The 22405-nt window shown below is 40.3% G+C and overlaps 1 protein-coding gene and 1 pseudogene across 1 annotated transcript in view; both read left to right on the top strand.

Annotated features, from left to right (window-relative positions):
• The window catches only part of TSG101 (tumor susceptibility 101), a 51057-nt gene extending 48262 nt beyond the window's left edge, over positions 1-2795 (top strand). The window contains exons 9-10 of the mRNA XM_044752134.2: positions 948-1187; positions 2457-2795. Coding sequence (XP_044608069.1) covers positions 948-1187; positions 2457-2546 — 330 coding nt within the window. The 3' untranslated portion in view covers positions 2547-2795. The remainder of the gene's footprint in view (positions 1-947; positions 1188-2456) is intronic.
• Positions 2796-3851: 1056 nt separating this feature from the next.
• On the top strand, positions 3852-11897 carry LOC106837557 (small ribosomal subunit protein eS12-like; annotated as a pseudogene).
• The last annotated feature ends 10508 nt before the right edge of the window (positions 11898-22405 follow it).

The following is a 22405-nucleotide window of genomic DNA, read 5'->3' as shown; positions in this document are numbered from 1 at the left end:
GACCTTGGGCGCAGACTTAAGAGTCAGTTCTTTTTTATTGTTTCCAAATGTCGTTTGAGCTATTTTTAAAGTATCTTCAGTGAGGCCTCTTAACTTAATAATCCACAGATATTTGGGTGACTTAAGAGTTACCTATAAACAACCTTTAGCTTTTAAGCTTTCTCACATTTTTATCAGACTCCTGTACCCTGAAAAGTCAGTAGGTCGGCCCTGTGACTTTGGTTAATGCTGTAGAGGCACTAGCATAATCTGAGTGCCAACTTCACTCTCCACTGTCATTCCTGTGAAGGAGCACTTATTCCAATAAATGTGGATTTTTGATGAAAAGGTAAAGAGTTAGTGAATGAGGGTTTTTCAGGAACATGATTTGTACATACACATTAGTCTTACAAAATGGTTCTAGTGTGTGAAGTGAGCTTTGCAGTAGCCAGCTATCTTAAACTCAGGAAAGTAACACCAGTTCAGTTCCGAGCCTGCAAGCACCACTTGTCATATCTTGTGACTACAGTTCAAGCGTTTGGGGTTCTATGCTAACTCCTCTAAAACTGGGCAAGTTGTTCCTCTGTGGCCGGTGCCCACTTGTTTGGAAGAAAGACCTTTTATGATTTTCATGTAAGGAACCTCCTGCTGTAAAGTATCTTGTCTGATGGCTTAGTTTGCAGTATCATTTGTCACTGACAAGTGTCAAGCGTATCACTGCCACTGAAAGTGCTCAGCTCAGGTTATTTCCAACATTATCCTTTTTCACTCAGCACATGAGGTCACACCTTTTTCTCTACCTTTGACTAATGTGTTATTTGAAACACTAATCTCATCCATGACTTGTTTAAACATTGCTTTTTTATTAGCAAGTCTGTTTCTATGAAGTTGAGTTGTAAATGTGTGATGAGCAGATAATTACGTGCAATCAGTATAAAGTCATCATGCTTGGACTGTTCTGTTTTCAGGCTGAGGTTGATAAAAACATAGAACTTTTGAGAAAGAAGGATGAAGAACTCAGTTCTGCTCTGGAGAAAATGGAAAATCAATCTGAAAACAATGATATTGATGAAGTTATCATTCCCACAGCCCCACTGTACAAACAGATCTTAAATCTGTATGCAGAGGAAAATGCAATTGAAGACACTATCTTTTACCTGGGAGAAGCTTTGAGGCGGGGAGTAATAGACCTGGATGTCTTCCTGAAGGTATGTCTTCCTCATTCTGCTTTCCAGGATTTTGGAACTTGTGTTTTAGAGGCACTGACCTTGAAAACCACAAACCAAGAGGGTTTCTCTGTAGGGTGGGTTGAAATTCCTTGTCTTCCCAGATGACAGCGAGTGAGATATATGGCTGTGAGCAGTGTCTTCCTACCTACAGAGGGCTGAGGGTCTGTCTGAGTGGGGGAAGAAGAGTGGGCCAGTGGCTGCATTCCCTCCCAAACCCCAGGGAGCATCAGCCGAACATAATGCTTCTCTCTTGCTCCCGTGCCTGGGTGGATCGGGAGGTACAAGCAGATTTCCAGTAGTTCTTTCGGGTCACACCATCTAAACTGAGATCACTGACTGCCCCACTCCCATTGTTTTTGTGTTAATTTTCTTAGAGTTACATAATTTTAGACCTGTTTTTCCAGATCAAACAGTCCTGCAGTCTTGGGCTGCCCTGCTGGTGCTAGAGCCCCTCTGTGAGAAGGTTATGTCAGGCTTGATGTTACTGTACAGACATGAAGAAAAGGTCCAGTAAGGCACGCCTGGCTACTGCTCTCCCTTGGGTCACGAAGAGCATGGTTGTTAGGAATAGTAGCAGCGACTGTTTGGATATTCAATCCAGCCTCTTCAGTATACATGTGAGGCTGGTCAGGTGGCTCGCTGATCTTGCTTATCTCACTATGAGTGAGTAGCCCAACCACTCACGGACCTGATGCAAGCAAATAAATGGCTGGGTATAAACCAGAGACCCAAGAGAGGACCTCCTTTCTGTACACTATCCCCTGCTTGGGTTGCAGAGTCTAGAGACAGATGCACGTGGAGAGGCAAGAGGGGCATGCTGTTTGCTGGGCACTGGACAAAAGTGGGCTTGTGCTACTCATCCCTGCCCTGCCCCTTAGCCAAGTGGGGACAGTCATAGTTACCAAAGTTCTTGTAGCTTTTTTTAGGATCACAGTACCAGTTTCCCTGAAATCTTGGTTGTCTCAAAATGTAGCTCAAATTCCTGAGCCAGATTCTGCAATGTGGTGTTTTCCCTGTGAAGTAAGCCTTTATGGGTCTCAGAAGACTACCTTCCTTAACACAGCCTGCCAGCATCAATCTAGTATGGTTTAAAAAGCCACAAGTAATGAGGTATTGGTTCCAAAGGAAGGTTGATATAATGAGTTTAGGGTTCTTAGATCCCGTCTAGGTTACAGACTGTCTAATACTTCATGCCTGGGCCTGGATCAAAGCCATTCTAAACTGTTGCAACTTTTTCCCCCCTCCCAGCATGTGCGTCTTCTATCCCGTAAACAGTTCCAGCTGAGGGCACTAATGCAAAAAGCAAGAAAGACTGCCGGTCTCAGTGACCTCTACTGACTGCTCTGATGTCAGCTGGAGATTGAGCTCTTCTTAAAGTATTCTTTTCTTCTCTTCCTTTCTCTTAGTAGGTGCCCAGAATAAGTTATTGCCGTTTATCATTCAAGTGTAAAATATTTTGAATCAATAATATATTTTCTGTTTTCTTTTGGTAAAGACTGGCTTTTATTAATGCACTTTCTATCCTCTGTAAACTCTTTTTGTGCTGAATGTTGGGACTGACTATGGTAAATAAAATTTGTTGCATAATTTTTCTCTTCTTTATTGAACATCTTTAGGAAAAATCCATGAAGCCTTAATAAGAAGCCTGGCTTTTAATTTAGCAAACAAAGCATAATATCCATCATAAGTTGAAATTTAGCATTATTTATGGCATATAGAGTGAATTCTGTTTAATATGGGATATACCACCTAGAAATGTAAATTTTCAAATATTTGAAATTGAAGGATTTGAGTGACTTATTTGGTGAAAGGTCCTGGGTGGTACCCTCCTACCAGTCCCTGCCTGGATTTATTTCCTCTCCAGGCCTTTATGGTTCATAACTGTGTTTCCATCAAGAAGAAAGGAGCAGAGTGGCAAGCTATACACCTGAGAACTAATGATCTAGGTACAATGGTCTGGCCACAGTGACGGAGGGAAGGACAGTTGTTGCCTGCAGCTACAAAGGGCAAGGAATGACAGGTACCTCCAAGGCTACTTGGTTGTCTAAGCATCAAAGTTTATTGATAAAGAGAAACAGAACAAGGAGCAGGGATAAAAAGGGAGCAACAAATCGGTGCTTACAACATCCACACCACAATCAGCCGGGGAAGTCCCAGTAGTTTGTACGGCGGGTAGGAGTGCCGATTGTCCGGGTCTGAGGCAAAGCGTCCTTTCCTCAGCGAGACTTCCCCAGTTGATTGTGGTGTGGCTGTTGTAAGTACCGATTTGTTGTTCCCCTTTATCCCTGCTCCTTGTTCTGTTTCCCTTTATCAGTAAACTTTGATGCTTAGACAACCAGGGAGCCTTGGCGGTCCCTGCCATCCCTTGCCCTTTGCAGCTGCGGGCATCAGCAGTGTACACTGCCTCCCTGCTCTCACGGTCATTTGAAGTCAGTCTTCCTGGTGTGTAACTATAACCAAGATTGTCACCACCCAATGGGCTGTGTATCCTGCGGGGCTCGTCTAGTAGAACAGAAGTGTCTCTGTGAAAATGAGAGAGCTAGAAGGTTCTTGAGGTTACAAAGAAACAAACATTCTAATTTCAGATGTTTTAAGATATTTAGGGAGACCGGCAGCCCACTCCATACTTCTCCCAAGAGAAAAATGGCCAAGCTGGTCTCAGCCGTCACTGGCGGGTTCATACGGTTAAGATCTTGTCTTAAGAAACTAGGATCCACTGGTAAAAATTATCAGAACAAAAACTAGCAAGATCAAATCAACGTTTAATTTTTGTTAGGACTGGAACTAACGTTTAGTTATTTTTGTGTATACATACTTTTATTTTTACATTGTGGAGGCAGTCACAGCTTTTTTATAGCACATAAGTGAATATAGGTATCAGCCAGCCAGAATGAATCAGCATATACTTGATGCAAAGAATCAGTTTCTGTAACACAATAAACACAGCGTACATTCTTTTGGACCAAATGGCAACTATATGTATATACAAGGCACGTACTGATACACCACAGGTACCAAAACACCTTCTTTGATGCAGTCACTTAGGAATTGTAAAAAAAATAAGTGTCATCCAACATCTGGAGGCTAAGTAAAGGAGCTGGAGGGCTAACAGAGGAGTCACTCTTCCCCTTTCCCTTTCTCCAACTTTCAGGAATTCAAGTTTATTCAAAAGGTTGACATACATAATCCTATAACTACTGTGTCGTCTTTGATAATTTCAGAATGGTAGCTTTAAGCCCCTTTAAAGCTGGAGGTCCTCCTGAACTTCCCAAAGAGTTTCTCTCCTTTTTCAAACGAGCCTCCTCTTCAGGGCTCAGCTTTACCTTTACAAGGGCTGTAATACTAGTCTCTCCAGGGTGCACGGCACACTAAGGAGTACGTCTTCATTTATTCCATAGAGGCCCTGAGCATAATGACTTAATTAGTGCTTTTCCTTTCTTACTTCCAACAAAGGTCTGCGATATGAGAAACAACAGTTGCTGGGAGAAGGAGTATGGAACAGATTTGGAGTACAAATTGTGGCAGAAAAATAGACCACCAAGATAGAGAACAATTTAAACAGATGATTAAACATATTTATTGTTCAGATTCATCAGCCATCTTTCCACATAGGCCCAGCCTCTCGCCATGTTGGCTGGGACCTACTCTCCTTTTCCTATCTCCTTGCCCCCGAAACCTCTTCCTGTCAGGAAACCACTTCAAAATTCCCATTGCTTTATTCCCAGTGATTTAATTCCATTTTGCTTTACCCTCTCCCATTCAGACCAGCAGTGGGATCTTACCCAGGCCCCAGCCTCCCCGTCTCCAGGAGACTAATGCCAATACTTTTGTGACTAGTGCTTCTTTCCTAGGTCGCTTTATTGGACATAATTGGAACTGTTAAAAAACAACTCAAAATGGAGCACAGTGGTTACCCACAGTGGCTCCCAGTGTTACAAGATATTTTGTAAAGTTAGTTGACTCAGTTAAATAATAAAGATGCAAGAAGATTTCCTTTTACCTAATTGAATGTAATAAGAAATACTACACTAACCCAGGACAAAGGTCTGCAAAGATAGGTCTCTCCTCACCTGCCCCTTTCTCTGTCTCTCCCTCTTCAGCAGCAACAAAGAACAGACTTTAGGAGGAGAGGCGCTTCCACAAGATCAACCTCAACAGTTAATTGTCAGGACCGGCCCTGTGGCCGAGTGGTTGAGTTCACGTGCTCCGCTTCGGTGGCCCAGGGTTTCACCCTTCAGATCCTGGGTGCAGACATGGCGCTGCTCATTAGGCCATGCTGAGGTGGCATCCCACATGCCACAACTAGAAGGACCCACAACTAGAATATACAACTATGTACTGGGGGGAATTGGGGAGAAAAAGCAGAAAAAACAAAGAAGATTGGCAACAGTAGTTAGCTAAGGTGCCAATCTTTTAAAAAAAAAAAAGTTAATTGTCCCTCGTAAAGTCTCTTTTATCCTTTTTTTACATTAATGTTAAATAATTTTTCGAACATGAACATCCTGCCTTACTTATGCACTCTCCTAAGATTCTTCATAATAACTTCTGTTAAATCAGCTACAGCTAGGGTGTCACCCCAAGGAGTCTATCCTTTCTTTTTTCTTCTTCGTCTTCTCCCCAAAGCTCCCCAGTATATAATTGTATATTGTAGTTGTGGGTGCCTCTGGTTGTCGCTTCAGCATGGCCTGATGAGTGGTGCCATGTCCACACCTGGGATCTGAACCGGCAAAACCCCAGGCCGCCAAAGCAGAGCACACGAACTTAACTACTCAGCCACCGGACTGGCCCCTATCCTTTCTTTTTTTTTTTTTTTAAGATTTTATTTTTTCCTTTTTCTCCCCAACCCCCCCGGTACATAGGTGTATATTCTTACTTGTGGGTCCTTCTAGTTGTGGCATGTGGGATGCCACCTCAGCATGGCCTGTAGAGCAGTGCCATGTCCGCACCCAGGATTCAAACCAGCGAAACCCTGGGCTCTGCAGTGGAGTGTGCAAACTTAACCACTCAGCCACGGGGCTGGCCCCACCTAGCCTTTCTTTTTAATCATCTCATAGCCACGGTGGAGTTAGAAGAAATCATGAGCATAAGAAGTTTAGAAGAAATACTTGTCATTAAACATCATTTTGTGGCAACCTATATGACAATGCCACAAAACTGAAATGTTTTCATCAGTAATTTCTCCTAGAAATTTCTTATCGGTTATTTAAGGTAAATAGAGTTATGAGGGTAAGTACAGAGATCCAGAATTTACTATGAAATCGATTTCACCACTAGCCGTAAAGACTAAATAGCAACAGTTTAAAAGAATATATTGTCAGTCAACAAGTGAGTGGCTACTGTGTGGTAGACACTGAGTTAGGCTCAGCATGAACAAGACAGACTCAGTCCCTGACTGCTGGGGAATAAGATCACACAAAAATAAAAGTCAAAGTGCTAATGGAAGAAAAGCACAGAAAACATAATAACATAGTTAAAGGACCTAATCTCATCTCTCTGGCAGAAATCAGGCTCACGACTATCTTCCAAGGTACTGAAAATGCAAAATTAACATGTTATGTGGCAACCACTTCTTTGTGAACATTTTCCCACTGCTCAGTATCTTTGTCAGTTTCTGTATCTGAATTCAGATCCTCAGAGACCCCAGCAGTATTAACTCCACACAGGAACTAAGAAAAAGATACCCAGGGGCCAGCCCCTTGGCCAAGTGGTTAAGTTCTCATGCTCCACTTTGGTGGCCCAGGGCTCACCAGTTCAGATCTCGGGTGCAGACCTACACCGCTCATCAAGCCATGCTGTGGTGGCATCCCCCATAGAACTAGAAGGACTTAGAACAAGGGTATACAACTAAGTGCTAGGGCTTTGGGGAGAAAAAGAAAAAGAGGAAGATTGGCAACAGACGGTAGCTCAGGGCCAACCTTCCTCACCAAAAAAGAAAAAAAGGCAGCTCCTGAGCTGAGGAGTTTAAAAAGAAAAATATACCAAAAAATCCACTTATTACATGGTATTATGTAACAGGATTTTTTTTAAACTTAGCAAAACTATTATAATTGCCCTGAGTGGTTTTCAACTAGGAATGTTCAACAGAACTATCAAAAAATTCGGATGTCTAAGTCCCACCCCAAATCTGCTAAATTAAAATCCCCAGGGATGAGCCCCACAGTCTGTCATCTTGGCAGAGATTCTCCAAACACGAAAGTGAGTTTTAAACTTTAAACTATAGATAAGTTTTAACTTCTGTCCTTTCAAGTCCTTTTCCAGAGCCAGGGTTTATATTAGATGGATTTCCAGGCTCTTAGCCAGAAGGAACAAAGAGAGAAAGGACTGCTGTCACCATAGCACCCTCCTCTTCCCTTTCATTTTCTCCCGTTAATATGAAGAGTTCATGTTACTTGAATTAGAATACCTAGCTTTCTGAACGAGAGTGTCACAAGTTAAATATGAAGTATATCACGTTACTTGGTGCTGGATTAAGAAAGCCTTATAATCTTAACCGTCAGTATGTAGGATTATAATAACATTCTCACCTTTTTCAAATTTGTATTTCTGGCAGATTACTATAAAAATAATGTGCTATAAATTAGAATATTACTACAAGGCCTAAAGAGGAATAAAAGTCCTTTTTCCCCACCCAGGAACTATTTTACTTTATGATTAAATATCTCTTTTCTTTTTCTTGTAGAAGACTGTCCCTGAGTTAACATCTGTGCCAGTCTTCCTCTGTTTTTTCTATGTGGGATGCCGCCACAGCACGGCTTGATGAGCGGTGTGTAGGTCCATGCCTGGGATCTGAACATGTGAACCCCAGGCCGCCAAAGTGGAGGATGCACACTTAACCACCATGCCACCAGGCTGGCCCCAAAAAGCAATTTTAGAATGTTGCAAAGCTAAAAGGATACTATTAAATTACTTAATGAGTTACAGAGGAAATAAAACTAAGAATTACAAAATATTTAGAAATGTACCACAAAACAAAGCACCACAGAACCAAAAAAAAGTGATACTTGTAAATTTATATTCAAGAAACATCAAAAATCAATCATAAAGTAAAAAGTAAAGAGCAGAAAGCAATAAGATTAAAAAAAGTATCAATAAAATAGAAAGCTAATTCTTGGGGAGAGGGGGACTAATAAATTAGAAAAATATCCAGCAAAACTAGGGGGGAAAGGGGAAAGGTTGCAAGCAAATAAGATTAGGAAACAAGAGAGGTAATCACAGATAGAGCAGAGATTTAAAAAGTCATAAAATATGAAACACATGCCAGTATAATTAAAAACTTGGAAGAAATTAAGAACTCTAGAAGACTTCCTAAAATGACATAAGATGAAATGGAAAATTTGAATAAACAGATATACATTAATGAACTTCCTTCAAAAATCTATCCCTTCACCATTTCAAACTTTTATAAACGTGTTTTATCAAACCTTCAAGGAACAGTTCATTCTTATCTCATGCAACCTATTTTATTAGAAAACAGGAAAAAGATTTTGGTGGGCACAGTAAGACCCTGATACCACAACTGAGAAATGACTGCATGAAAAATAATAAAGTCATTATCATGTATTTACATAGATGCACAAGTATTAAACTATTAGCAAACATAATTAACTGGGATTTTTGAAAAATACTTCATGACCAAGTAGGGTTTACCCCAGAAATGTAAAAATGGTTCAATATCAGAAAATCTATTAATATATCACATGAGATTTAAAGAAAAAGATACGTATGATCATTTGAATTGTAGAAAAACCTGATGAAATTCCAAACCCATTCAGACTTTTTAAAAACTCAAGAATCTAGGGAAAAAAGAAAACTTCCTTAACCTGAAAAAGGTATGGATCAGAATTCAAAAATCATACATAATGAAGAAAAGTTACAAGGGTTTTCATTACAGTCAGGAACAACACAAGGATACCCACTATCACTGTTTCTATTTAACATTGTATTGCAGATACTTCTAGCTAAAGCAATAGGACAGGAAAAAGATAAAGGTCTTAAGAATAGGCAAAAGTCCTTATTTGGAGATGGTAGAATTGTCTAATAGGAAGTGTTTGATAATCTACAAACTATTGAAATGAATTAACAGAAAGAAAAAACAACCGAGACTTGGGACACCAACATATGTGTTATGGTAGTACCAGAAGGAGAGGAGAGAAAGGAGTAGAAAAATTATTTGAAGAACTAATGGCTGAAACTTCCAAAATATGAAAAACATTAATCTACACATCCAAGAAGCTTAAGAAACTCCAAGTAGGATAAACTCAAAGAGATTCTCACTTAGACACATCACAAACTGTTAAAAACCATAGAAAATATTGGAAATAACGAGAAAACAGACTTATTGCACACAAGGGAACCAAAATAAGTTCACAGATGACTTCTAATCTAAAGCAATGGAGGCCAGAAGACAGCCGAATGACATTCAAAGTGCTGGAAGAGAAACTCAGCCAAGAGTCCTATATCCAGCAAATTTCTATTTCAAAAATGAAGGCAAAATAAAGACATTCCCCAATAAACAAAGAGAATTCACTGCTAGCAGCAGACTTGCTCGACCACAAATACTAAAGGAAGTTCATCAGGCTGAAAGGAAGCGACACCAGGCAGCAATTCAAATCAACATGAAGAAATAAAGAGCACCGGCAATAGTGATTATGCAGCAACTATCAGTATAATTTACATATACATATAATAATTTGTGTATTATATATAAACATTTATATATTTTTTATATATATATACACACAGATACCTCTTTTATTTAAAATACAACCGCATAAGACAATATAAAACTTATGGTTGGGCCTACAAGATACAGAGATACAAGGTATTTGACAGTAACAACCCAGAGGAGGAAGAAAGGAAAGAAGCTAGAGTAAAGCAAGGAAGTGACATCAGACTAACTCAAATCTAGACAAAAGAAATGAAGAATACCAGAAATGAAAAATAAGTTAATATAAAAAAACTTTATAAATGTATATTTTTCTCCTTTAACTTCTACAAAAGACATTATATAAAGCAATAATTATAACACTGTATTGTTGAATTTGTAATATATATATAGATATATATACAGCAATAATAGCACAAAAGTGGGAGAGGGATTGATGCTATAACAAAGCAAAGCTTCTATAATTTATTGGAACTTAGTGTGCAAAATGTGAAGTAAATCCTGGTACATTAAGCTAACGTAACTCCAAGAACAACAACTAAAAAAGACTCAAAAAACAGTTAAAAATTAATTAAGGAATTAAAATGGTAATTTAGAAAAAATCTTAATGCAAAAAAAGTCAGTAAAGGAGGAACTGAGGAACAAAAGAAGACCTAAGACATACAGAAAGCAGATAGCAAATGGCAGGCATACATCCAAACCTATCAATACAAACAGTAAATGTGAATAAACTGAACAATCCATTCAAAAGGCAGAGATTTTCAAATTGGATAAAACAAGATGTAACTATGTTGCTCCCTAGAAGAGACACACTTTAAAGATAGAAGTAGGTTGAAAGTAAAAAGATGGAAAATGATACACCATACAAATAGCAACCACAAGGGAAACTGAGTAGCTCTACCAAATCAGACAAAAGTTTAAGGGGGAAAAAATGTTTTATAGAAACAAAGAGGGATATCTTATAATAACAAAAAGATTAATTCGTCAGGAAGATATAACAATTATAAACATAGGTCCTAAAATGCATGAAGCAAAAACTGAGAAAACTGAAGGGAGAAGCAGCCAGTTTCAATAACTGAAAACGTTGACCCCCCACTCTTGCTTATGGATAGAACCACCATTCAGATAGTCAGCAAGGACACAGAAGACTTGAACAACGCTATCAACCGATTGGAAGTAAGTGACATCTCAGAGAACTCCAACAGCAGAGTATGTGCACACGGAATGTTTTCCATGATAGGCTATATGCTAGGCTGCAAAATCTCAACAAATTTAAAAGAGCTGAAATCATAAAGGATATTCTCATACCACAAAAGAATTAAATTAGAAATCAACAGCATAAGGAAACCTGAGAAATTCACAAATATCTGGAAATGAAAAAACACAACTAAGTGACCAATGGGTCAAGAAGAAATCATAAGAGGCTTTCCCCGCCACCACCAAGTCAGGCAGAGGTGGACACTCTGTGCATTCAAGATGTGGCTCCACCCTTAAGCCTCCACCGTGGTTGGGGAAGGCACTGCTGCTGGAGGCGTAATGAACATTAATACTGTTTCACAAGAGGTGCCATCCATGATGGCCTACCATGTGGTATTCGTGAAGATGCGAAGTCTTAGATAAGTGCCAAGCCCATCGTGTGTGTTTGCATTCAACCTTGATGAGCCTCTTTGTGTCAAATTGGTGGAGGCTCTTTGTGCTGAACACCAAATCAATCTAATTAAGACTGATGACAACATGAAACTAGGGGGATGGGGAGGCCTCTGAAATTGACAGAGGGAAAACCTTAAAAAGCAGTTGGTTGCAGTTGTGTGGTAGTTAAGAACTATGGCAAAGAAACTGAAGCCAAGGATGTCATCAAGGAGTACTTCAAATGCAGGAAATGAACAAATAAAAAACTTTGTCTTGTTCCTTGAAAAAAATAAAAGAAAAATGACAAGAAAAATTTTTAAATATTTGAGACAGAAACAATATACCAAAATTTATAAAATGCAGCTCATACGGTGCTTAAAGGGAAATCAACAGCTGTAAATGCCCACTAGGAAATAATGAAGATCTCAAATCAATAATCTAACTTATCATCTTAAGAAACAAGGGGGTAGGATAAGAATGATGGTGTTTAAGGGTACAAACGTGTAATGAGTAGTAAATAAGCCACAGAGATCTAATGCACAGTATAATGAATATAGACATTAATTTTGTACTATAATTATGTGATAAATATTGCTACACAGCAATCGTATTAAATATATATGCACATCAAAGTAACATGCTGTACACTTAAACTTACACAATGTTACACATTGAATTTAAGTTAAAAAAAAGAAAAAGAAGAGCACACTAAACCCAAAGACAGAAGAAATAATAAAGATTAGAATGGAAATAAAAATGAAACAAAGTCAACAGAGAAAATTAATTACACCAAAAATCAACAAAATTGAAAAATGACTGGCCAAGTTAGACTGACCAAGAAAATAAGAGAGAAGGAGTCAAGTTACTAAAATGAGGAATGAAAGAAAGGACCATTCTGTTGACCTTAGGAAAAGAATAGGATTTTATGGGAATACTATGAACAACTTTACGCCAACAAATTAGATAACTTACACAAAAAAGGTAAATTCCTAGAAAGACAAAAACTACTGAAACTGACTCAGATAGAAAATCTGAATGTACAGAAAGATGTACAGCAGAAAGGTTAAATCAGTAACTTAGAAATCTTCCCAAAAGCTACGCCTGAGCCCAGGTGGCTCACTAGGGAATTGTCCTAAACAGTCAAAGAGTACCAGTCCTTCACAAACTCGTCCAGAAAATGGAGGAGGGGACATTTCACTACTCATCCTGTGAGGCCAGTATTACCCTGATACCAAAGGTAGACAAAGACATCCCAAGAAAATTACAGACCATAACATAGATGTGGATATCCTCAACAAAATGTTAGCAAACCAAATCCAGCAACATTAAAATGGATTAAACATAATGACTAAGTGGGATTTATCCCAGTCTTGGTTTACTATCCAAAAATCAATTAATATAATACATTAACAGAATGAAGGACAAAAACACATGGTTATCTCAATAGACGCAGAAAAAGCATTTGACAAAATCCAACACCCATTCATGATAAAAAGAAAAAAACCCTCAACAAACTAGAAATAGAAGGGAACGTCCTTGATATGACAAAGAGCATCTATGAAACTTACAGCGAACATTATACTTAATGGTGAAAGACTAAATGCTTTCCTCCTAAAATTATGAACAATTGTGCCCACTCTTCCCACTTCTATGCATCCTTGTACTGGAGGTTCTAGGCAAGGCAGTTAGGCAAGACAGAGAAATAAAGGCATCCAAATTAGAAAGGAAAAATAAAACTAAATTCACAGACAACATGATCTTGTATATAGAAAATCCTAAGAATCTACTAAAATATTAGAACCAATGAGTTCAGCACAATAAGACACAAGATCACATACAAAAGCCAACTACATCTCTATAGACTTGCAAATCACAGTCCAAAAATGAAATTACGAAAACAATTCCATTCATAATAGCATCCAAAAGAATAAAATGCTTAGGAATAAATTTAACAAGGAAATGCACAATTTGTGCACTGAAAACTATAGTACACTGCTGAAAGAAATTACAGAAGACCTAATAAGTTAGAAGGACATCCTATGGGCATTGATTGGAAGACAATATTGTTAAGACAGAAACACTACCAAAAATGGTCTACAGATTCAATGTACTCCCCATCAAAATCTCCTCAGGCTTTTCTGCAGAAACTGACAAGCTGATTCTAAAATTCACATGGGAATGTAAAGCACTCAGAAGAGCCAAAACAATCTTGAAAAAGAACAAAGTTGCGAGACTTGACATGTCCTGATTTCAAAACTTAACACAAAGCTACAGTAATCACCACACATCTAAATACTACTATGCAGTGATCTCCATGATATATTAAGTTAAAAAAAAAGGAAGATGGAGAAAAGCGTGTATAGAAACAATACACTATAAATGATAAAATAAAAATTTTAAATGGTAACCTATAAAGAGATGGAGGCTCTAGAGAAAAGAGGACAGGGACAGAAGATAGGCTTCTGAGTAATTTTTGTTCTCTAGATTTGATGTTGGAGCTATGTAAATATCTTATAAAATTATGAAACAAAATTTAAATAGCAGTTCCTCAATATCAAAATTAAAATGCAGAAACTTAAACATGCACTCAGTTTTGGCCTACCCACAGAGAAAAACCATTCCAAATGACTTTCAAGTACAGTAATTTGAATATCCCAGCCTAGATTTCTGAGCTGCAGACTCATAATCAGCTACCTGTTTGATATTTGATATTTCCTCTTGACTGTCCTTTCAAATATGTCAAATTTAACATGTCCCAACTGGAAATCTTGATTTCTCTCTCCAAACCCAACACCCCTTCCTGCTTCCCTCCCTGACTGCCATCCCCTTGAAAGTACCCCAGCCCAGGTAGATGGAACCACCACCCAATCAGTTGCTCAAGGGGAAAATCCAGGAGTCGTTTTTGATTCTGCCCGACCCTCACTACGCGCAATCTATCAGCAGTCCTGCACGTTTTATCTCCAAAGCATATCCTGAATTTGCCCACTCTGTGCATGCACCAGTGAGGAGTCCACCGCAATTCTGGAGAGTCCGGCGGAAAACTCTAGTGCCACTTTCACTTCTGCACCATCAGCAATCTGGAAAACTGCTCAGATAAGAAGCCATTTAGAATGTAAACCCTAGATGTCACGATTAAGCAAGTTATCTTTTCATACACAGTAGAGTTTAAAGAAATCTTCACTATGGTACACACACGCTGATTTCAACTGTGCAAAATACATTACATTAACAAAACAGGAGGAGATTCTGGCTATAATGGTAGTTTAAAATTTAATAATAATTATTTTGTCTACCAAGTTACTAAACCCACCCCTGCCCCTGAAAAATTATCCACTGAACAGTAAATAAAGCTGGCCTGGACTGGAAACAATAATCAGTTTACAGTGAGGACTGTATTGGATAATACCGGAAAATCATTAATTTAAACATGGACACATTCGCTGGACTAACTCAAGGCGTGTTTCTCCTCTTATCTGGTGTGCACCTGCTGTGACAGTCACTATGCTGGAGTTTGCAGTGACAAGGTAATCTGGGGAAAGATGTGACAGAAAAGAGATGATGGGAGAAACCATCTGACACTGAAGTGCACGCTTCCCGTTCAGCTCCATCACTACACTGTGTTTCCTCAAGAGCCGGCTCCCTCAGATCTGCTATGCCCGCAGCATTCTTTTAATTTCAGGAAATTAGTACTAAGCTTTCCTTGCACATTTTTTTTAAACTTCATATTTTTTGTACTTTATAGAGGAAGAGGTCAAAATGTACATTGGTCTGGTAAACGTTTACTTAGAGGTAGGTGTGTGAAAAGATCTGGAATAGGGAGATCTCGGTTCATTCATTTCTTCAAATAATTATCTCCTGGGTGCCAAGTAAATAAAGTAGAGTAGGTAAGAGCTTAGGCTTTTGAGTCAAACAGAACCGAGTTCAATCCTTACTCCATCACTTAAATTTAACCTCAGTTCACAGGTGCATCATCTGTGAAACATTACAGAGTTGTGCTGAGGAGTAAATAATCTTTGTAAAGTGCTTCGCTCACTGTCTTGCACAAAATGGGCAATCAATTAATGATAACTGTCGTGGTAACTACTATGACCGCTGCTCCCAGGAGCTCAGTCTGTGCTGTAGGAAACCCTGAGAACCAAGAAGTACGTGAAATCTGAGCAACCTGTTCTCAGAGTGCAGGGTAGGGAGCAGCCAGCTTTATGTGGAAGAACTAGGAAAGTAAGTCTTCATAAAGAGAAAGAAAGATATGGTTTTCTTAGATATTTATTCAAGGAGTATTAGAACATTTATAGTATTTAACTATGACATTAACCTTTGCTAGAAACAATATTTGGCATTTTCATGAAAAGGCTGCCATGTTGAAGATCCACTGTCTCACCCATCAGTTTGCCTTCATCAGCATCCACAAAGGCAACTTCATCACTCAACCCCAAAAGACATTGGTCAAAAGGGGGCAGGAGGACCTTGATTAATTGGAGAATGAAAGAAAATTCTTATACTGCCAATCTATGTCTACCTTATGAATTATTAAACTCAGATAAGACATAATAAATCTGTTCAATATTTCATCGTGAAATAAAAGTCGAAACTAGAAGAGATACAAGTTACAAACAGGGAAGTTTCAGCTCATAATTACAAAAACAAAACGAGAAACTGTTTAATGAAGAGCAAAGTCTCTGAACCTAGTGAACCCCTCTTCGATTCAGGCTGAGGCTGCACAGTGATAAGGCAGGGATTCTATAGAAGGAATTTCTCACCAGACTCTGAGCTCCTTGAGAATATGAAGTCTTACTCATCTCCACTTATCTGGTGCTTAGCACCTACCTGGCACATAGGAGCTCAGTAAGTGTTCTGAATAAATGGATTAAAATATAAGGCCCCTTCCAACTCTAAAATTTTATAGTTCTATAATCAGGTAGTGTTACCTGCAAAAACAAATCAGTACTATATGTTTCTAGCTACTTTATATGTCAGAAAGGAGGAAAAACAACATATTTGTATTGCAAAAGAAATTCCAGAGGATACACCAGAAACTGATTTAAATGGCTGCCTATAGTGGATGTTGGGGGGAAAGGCTGGATAGAAACTGGGTGAAAGTGACTTTTCCATGTGTATCTTTTTATAGTACTTTATTTTTTAACCTTGTGAGTGTATTACCTTTTGAAAAAATGTTTTAAATAACTACAAATTCGTTTACCTTTATTATATATTAAAAGTCACTAAAACAACAATGACTTTGAGCTAGTACTTAGAGATAAACAATCAAGAATCTATAATTTAAGTACATGTCCAATTTAAGTTATTGGATCTTTTTACTTTATTCTATTTAATGGAAATTCAAAGCCAAGTGCTTAAAATTTAAACTAGATTGGAACTGATTAGTCTAGACCTCTAAACTGTATCAAAGGAAAAGGCTGTTGTTTAATGAGATGCCCATGCTTTCTGGATACTCTGAGTTATTCATAGGGACTGGAGTAGTATAGAGCAGAATTAAGCAGTACTGATAAAATTATCTTAAAACTGTACTTGTAACCCCAGTAGCAATGAGCACACCTAGCACTCAGATCTTGGTTTATAATACTATTCTCAAATAAAAGGAACCAGGGCACCTTGGGAAAAAGGCTGATTTAGGACTGGAGCAGAAAATGTACAAGATGAAGAAGCTGAAACATCTTAAAGTGCCAAAAAAGTAAGGAAGCACTCAAAATAAAAACCCTCTGTTGATGGGGTATCTCAAAGGGACACAGTAGCCAACTGAATGAGCTCCCAATGGCTAAAGCTGGAACAATTTGAGAAACAAAATAAATAAAGATGTATTGGATCATAGGCCAAAATATAAAATAAAATCCACACTGATATTAAAAAATGACTAAATTACTTAATAAATACAGGAAAAGAGACAAATCTCTCATGCAGAAGAATTCCAAATAATTTCGGTAGGTGCTCCACCCTCGAGGAGAGGGAGCATGACTCCCCACTCTCTAAGTGCGGGCTGCACGTAGGGACTTCCTTCCGAAGAGCACAGCATGGAAGTGGGGGAAAGGGAACTTTATAGCTTACAAAGCTAACACCACCTCAGCCAGGCGACAGCGGTCAGCATCATCCATGACCATCATGTCGCTAGTATGTGCGCTGGATACGATGTGATGGAAATGGCAGGTTACCTCTGTGTCTTCCTCCAGAAATCCATACCCAGTCTAACCATGAGGAAAACACCAGACAAATTCCAACAGAGGGGCATTCTACAAAGGACCTAACCAGTACTCCTCAAAACTGCCAAAGTCATCCAAAACAAAGTCTAAGAAACCGTCCCAGGCTAGAGGAGGCTAAGGGGACATGATGACTATCATCCTATGCAGGATCCTAGAACAGAAAAAGGACTATAGGTAAAAACTAAGGAGATCTGAGTAAAGTTTAGACTTTAGTTTAGTGATAATGTATTAATATTGGCTCATCAATTGTGACAAATGTACCATACTAAGGTATGATGTTAGTAACTGGATGTGAGGTAAAGACAGAACTCTCTGTACTATCTTTTCAATTTTTCTGTAAACCTAAAATTGTTCTAAAAAATAAAGTCTATAAAAAATGTATTCTAACTCAATCTCTCTGAGCCCTCTTTCCTTATTTATAAAAATGAAGGGGAGTAGACCACCCACTCTCTGTGTTCACTATCCAGTGCTTTCTCCCTTTTAACATGCATTTATGTGGCTTTTAGCAATTCTTCCATTCCACTGCTGAGTGCCTCTTACACAAGGCACTGTTCTAGACTCGGGATACAACACTAAATGAAATAAAGATTCCTGCCGTTGTGGATATCACAGTATAGTCATGAAAGTTTAAGTATTATGGTATAATTCAGTAATTTTCAAAGGCATTGCTTTTCTCTACTAGGTTTGTACCATAAATTCCTGCTGATAAATTACTAAACAATTCCTATTGAGAATTCCGTCTCTATCAGCAAGGAGCTTTGAAGATATCAGCACCTCCTTGAATGAAATAAGTTGCAGAGTCCAAGGCCAGGAGAGGAAGAGATTAAAGTGAGCCTTAGCCTGGGGCTTTGGAGGGGAATTGTACACCACATTTTCTAGGATGTAGTTTGCAACAGCATAGAATTCAAGCTCTAGGAGTTATGGCCATCATCTTTCATAGAATTCAAGCTCTAGGAGCTTATGGCCATCATCTTTCATAGAATTCAAGCTCTAGGAGTTATGGCCATCATCTTTCATAGAATTCAAGCTCTAGGAGCTTATGGCCATCATCTTTCATAGAATTCAAGCTCTAGGAGTTATGGCCATCATCTTTCATAGAATTCAAGCTCTAGGAGCTTATGGCCATCATCTTTCATAGAATTCAAGCTCTAGGAGTTATGGCCATCATCTTTCATAGAATTCAAGCTCTAGGAGTTTATGGCCATCATCCTTCTTTAGCGATAGAGCTCTGTCCCTCCCAGAAAGACCCTTCAAAGCAGAGATGATAAATAAATCTTCCACTTCAAGGTTTTCTGTATACTTATCTATTCATGAACTTGAGACAGTCTGTGCCTTTTTTCTCCTCTATAAAACAGATCTAATAATTACTTTTCAGGAGTGTATTAGATAACGTATATAAAGCATATGTTATTGTCATTATTGTTGAAAACAAATGTATTAGTATTCATGTATGTGTATTCTTCATCAGCAATGACACTGCTGATAAAGGCATTACAGTTGGTAGGTCAAAACGTGTCACGCAGGGGCCAGCCTCCATGGTTAAGTTCACACGCTCCACTTCGGTGGCCCAGGGTTTCGCCAGTTGGGATCCTAGACGTGGACATGGCACCACTTATCAGGCCACACTGAGGCAGCGTCCCACATGCCACAACTAGAAGGACCCACAACTAATATATACAACTATGTACTGGGGGGGATTTGGGGAGAAAAAGCAGAAAAAAAAAAGGCATGGAGAATCTATATGATCACCAGGAGCAGCAGCTGACAGCAGCTGATGCTCTTATGCCTTAAGGATACTTAATGCCTTAAGGATACATATCTAGATATGAAATCCAGGGCCAATCCTTTAAATCCAATAAATCATGCCAGGATTAAAGGCTAAAGAAAAGTAGCTTAAAAAAACTTTATAGACATTCCATTCATAACAGCAAAGCATAGCTCAAAGAGTTTATTATGATTTACTAAAACGTTATGAGTTCAAGTCAGGGTAATTTTCTTAGAAGGGGTTCAGAATCGTTTTAGTCCTGTGTCTAGCCATTAAACTGGACGCTAACTTCATCAGCTACATCAATACTAAGAAAATTAAACACTAAGAGTAACCTAATGTGAAGAAGGAAGGAAGGGGAACAAAGAGACTAGGAAATGGGCGAGAGATTTTCAAAGGAAAGATTTTGACTATCTGGTACTAGAAGGCCACCAGCCACAACTGACAGGTTGTGCATCCTTTTTTTGGCGATTTCTCCAGTTTTTATTTTGTGAGCTGAGCTTCCCAGTCAAGCAAAGGGGTACTCATACTATCACATGTGTGACAGTGAAACGTCAACATGCCTTCACACAGAGACACTTCTAACACACAATACATCATAAACACTTGCACAAACAGCTCCCTCCCTCTGGGTGGAACAATCAGAAAAGGGCACCTGGCCCTCCCAGTTAAGCCAGCAGGGGCTGGATAAGGCCCCCACTTACCCCTTGAACCGGACACACAACCAACACAACTGATACCAGCCCTGAGATCGGTTTCCCTACATTAAACCCAGCATGCGTGGAGTTGGAACCAAAGCACTGATTCCTTGCTTACACCCTGGTTCCAGAATCCACTGTCCACCACGGAGACAAATGGCCAAGGACAACCACCTGGATTCACTATCTCCTCCTCCTCACCACCAGCAGCTACAGGCTGGTGGGAAAGCTGCTGACCAACAAGGCCATATGCTACCCAGCCCCCCACTACCTAAAACCCCAAATAAAAACCCTTCATTTTAGCTTTTCCGGGAGTTTGGGGTTTCAGCATTAGCTGCCCTCTCTTCTTGCTCAGCGCTGTGCAATAATAAAATTCCTACTTTCTTCCACTACACCGTGTGTCAGAGATGGGCTTGCTGCACAACGGGTGAGCAAACTCAGTTCAGGTTCGGTATCACAACTATATCTGGTGGCCTTGCCTCCAACCGAGGAAAACTCAGTTAACCTATGGCACAGAGCACAAACCTTACTTTTAATAAGATGCTGCTTGCACAGGCCATACCAATCAATCCAGTTGCTATCCTGGAGATCTTACTCATGAATGGCCATCTCCAGAGTGAAAGTAAGTTCACCCTTGACAGTCGCCATCTTGGAAATCTAGTGTAGCGAGGAAAAACTGCAAAGCCGCTTCCAGATTTGGAATTGGTCTCTACTGAAGGGGGGCATACAGGGACCTCCTGGACCCTAGGAGGACCGAGGTGCTGCAGACACAGCAGGGATGACAAAGATGACTGACAGAGGAGCTGGGCAGTTTCTGGCCAGCCGCCCAGCATCCAGAAGGCAAACCAAGGGGAGGAGGAGAAGGTGGGTACAGATAAGAGGGGCAAAGAGCGAGTGAAGGAAGGAAAACAGGCTGCTCCACCAAAAATGAGACTGCAGCCGGGACGGCTCTTCTCCCCTCCCCATGCCCGTGCTCCCCTCGCCATCCCCCAGGTCTCAGCTCCAGGACTGAAGAAAAGGTCTGCGAGCTGGGGGTCCACAGGCTCAGGGCCCAGGACGGACAGGCGCACGGCACTCCCGGCCACACGCACACAGATGAAGGGCCGGCCGCCCCCGAGCGGGATGCTGCTGCCTCGGGGGGGACACAGAGTCATCCCCAGGGCAAAGAAATGCGCTCCCGCGGTGCGTACTCCCCGGCTGGTCCGCGTGACTCCCGCAGCCCAGCTCATGGCCCGTCCTCACCAGACGGCGGAAGACCTGGGTGAGCCTCCCAGGGGCAGAGCCGGCGACTCCCGAGGCTGCGCAGGCCGCGCACCCGACCGCAAGAGGCCAGGAGCGCCGAGGCCCTGCGCGTGCCCGCCGGCGGGGTCCGGGGCGGGGGCCGGGGCGAGGCCCAGACAGGTGGTGCGCGGCTGTGGGCCGAGCGCGGCGTCCTCCAGCCTAGCGACTGGGGCGCCCCGGGAAGTTTCTTTCCGAGCAAACCTGACTGGTGTATCCAGTAAGGGCTTTTTGACTCTGGAGAACTTTTCCCCAGGGCTGTAGGAGAAAAGGACCTCAGGGCTACTTTTTACCACCCACCAATGTGAGCTGAAGTAGAAAACATAAAAATTTTAAAACCCTCTGTGCGAAGATTTTAAAATAAGATATGAAACCCCACGAATTTGATCAGTGCATGCTAACTGATAACCATTTCTACAAGTGGAAGGGAAGCTCCACTCGTTATTTGTCAGGTCGTTAATGTAGAATCCGAAATTCACCTCTCGGGCCTTAGTATGAGAAAAAGCAAAGTTTCTGCTTCTCTCCTCCCCCGTGTTCTACCTAGTTAACTCTTTGCTAACTCATTTGTGAATCATAATACATAATACTGACAAATAAAAATGGCAAGCAATAGGATATATTAGAGTATATGAGGAAGCCATTTGGTATAAACCTAATTCAGCCTGACTTTGTTTTTCCAAAAGGGCCTGACTGTGGCCATTGAGTATGCATTGTATATCTGTTTAGACATTTTGAGATAAAGGTGCAACTTCCCTCCCCCTCCCAACGTTGACATACATCTCCTTAAAGATTAAGCATCTTTCTTTAGGCTGGGAACTGATTGCAGCGCTCATCTGTGACCGCCCAGCTCGAGGCAAGGGACCTGCCACCCTGTGGGGTCCACCGAGACAGCAGGCCTATCTGCCTTTTCCATCAGTCGCTGTGCTGACAGAGCAGCCTCCTGACTATTG

Source organism: Equus asinus, chromosome 20, assembly GCF_041296235.1.
Source record: "Equus asinus isolate D_3611 breed Donkey chromosome 20, EquAss-T2T_v2, whole genome shotgun sequence".
Taxonomy (NCBI): Eukaryota; Metazoa; Chordata; class Mammalia; order Perissodactyla; family Equidae; genus Equus; species Equus asinus.
Note: the sequence above shows the minus strand (reverse complement) of the source record. Positions and strands in the feature narration are given on the sequence as shown.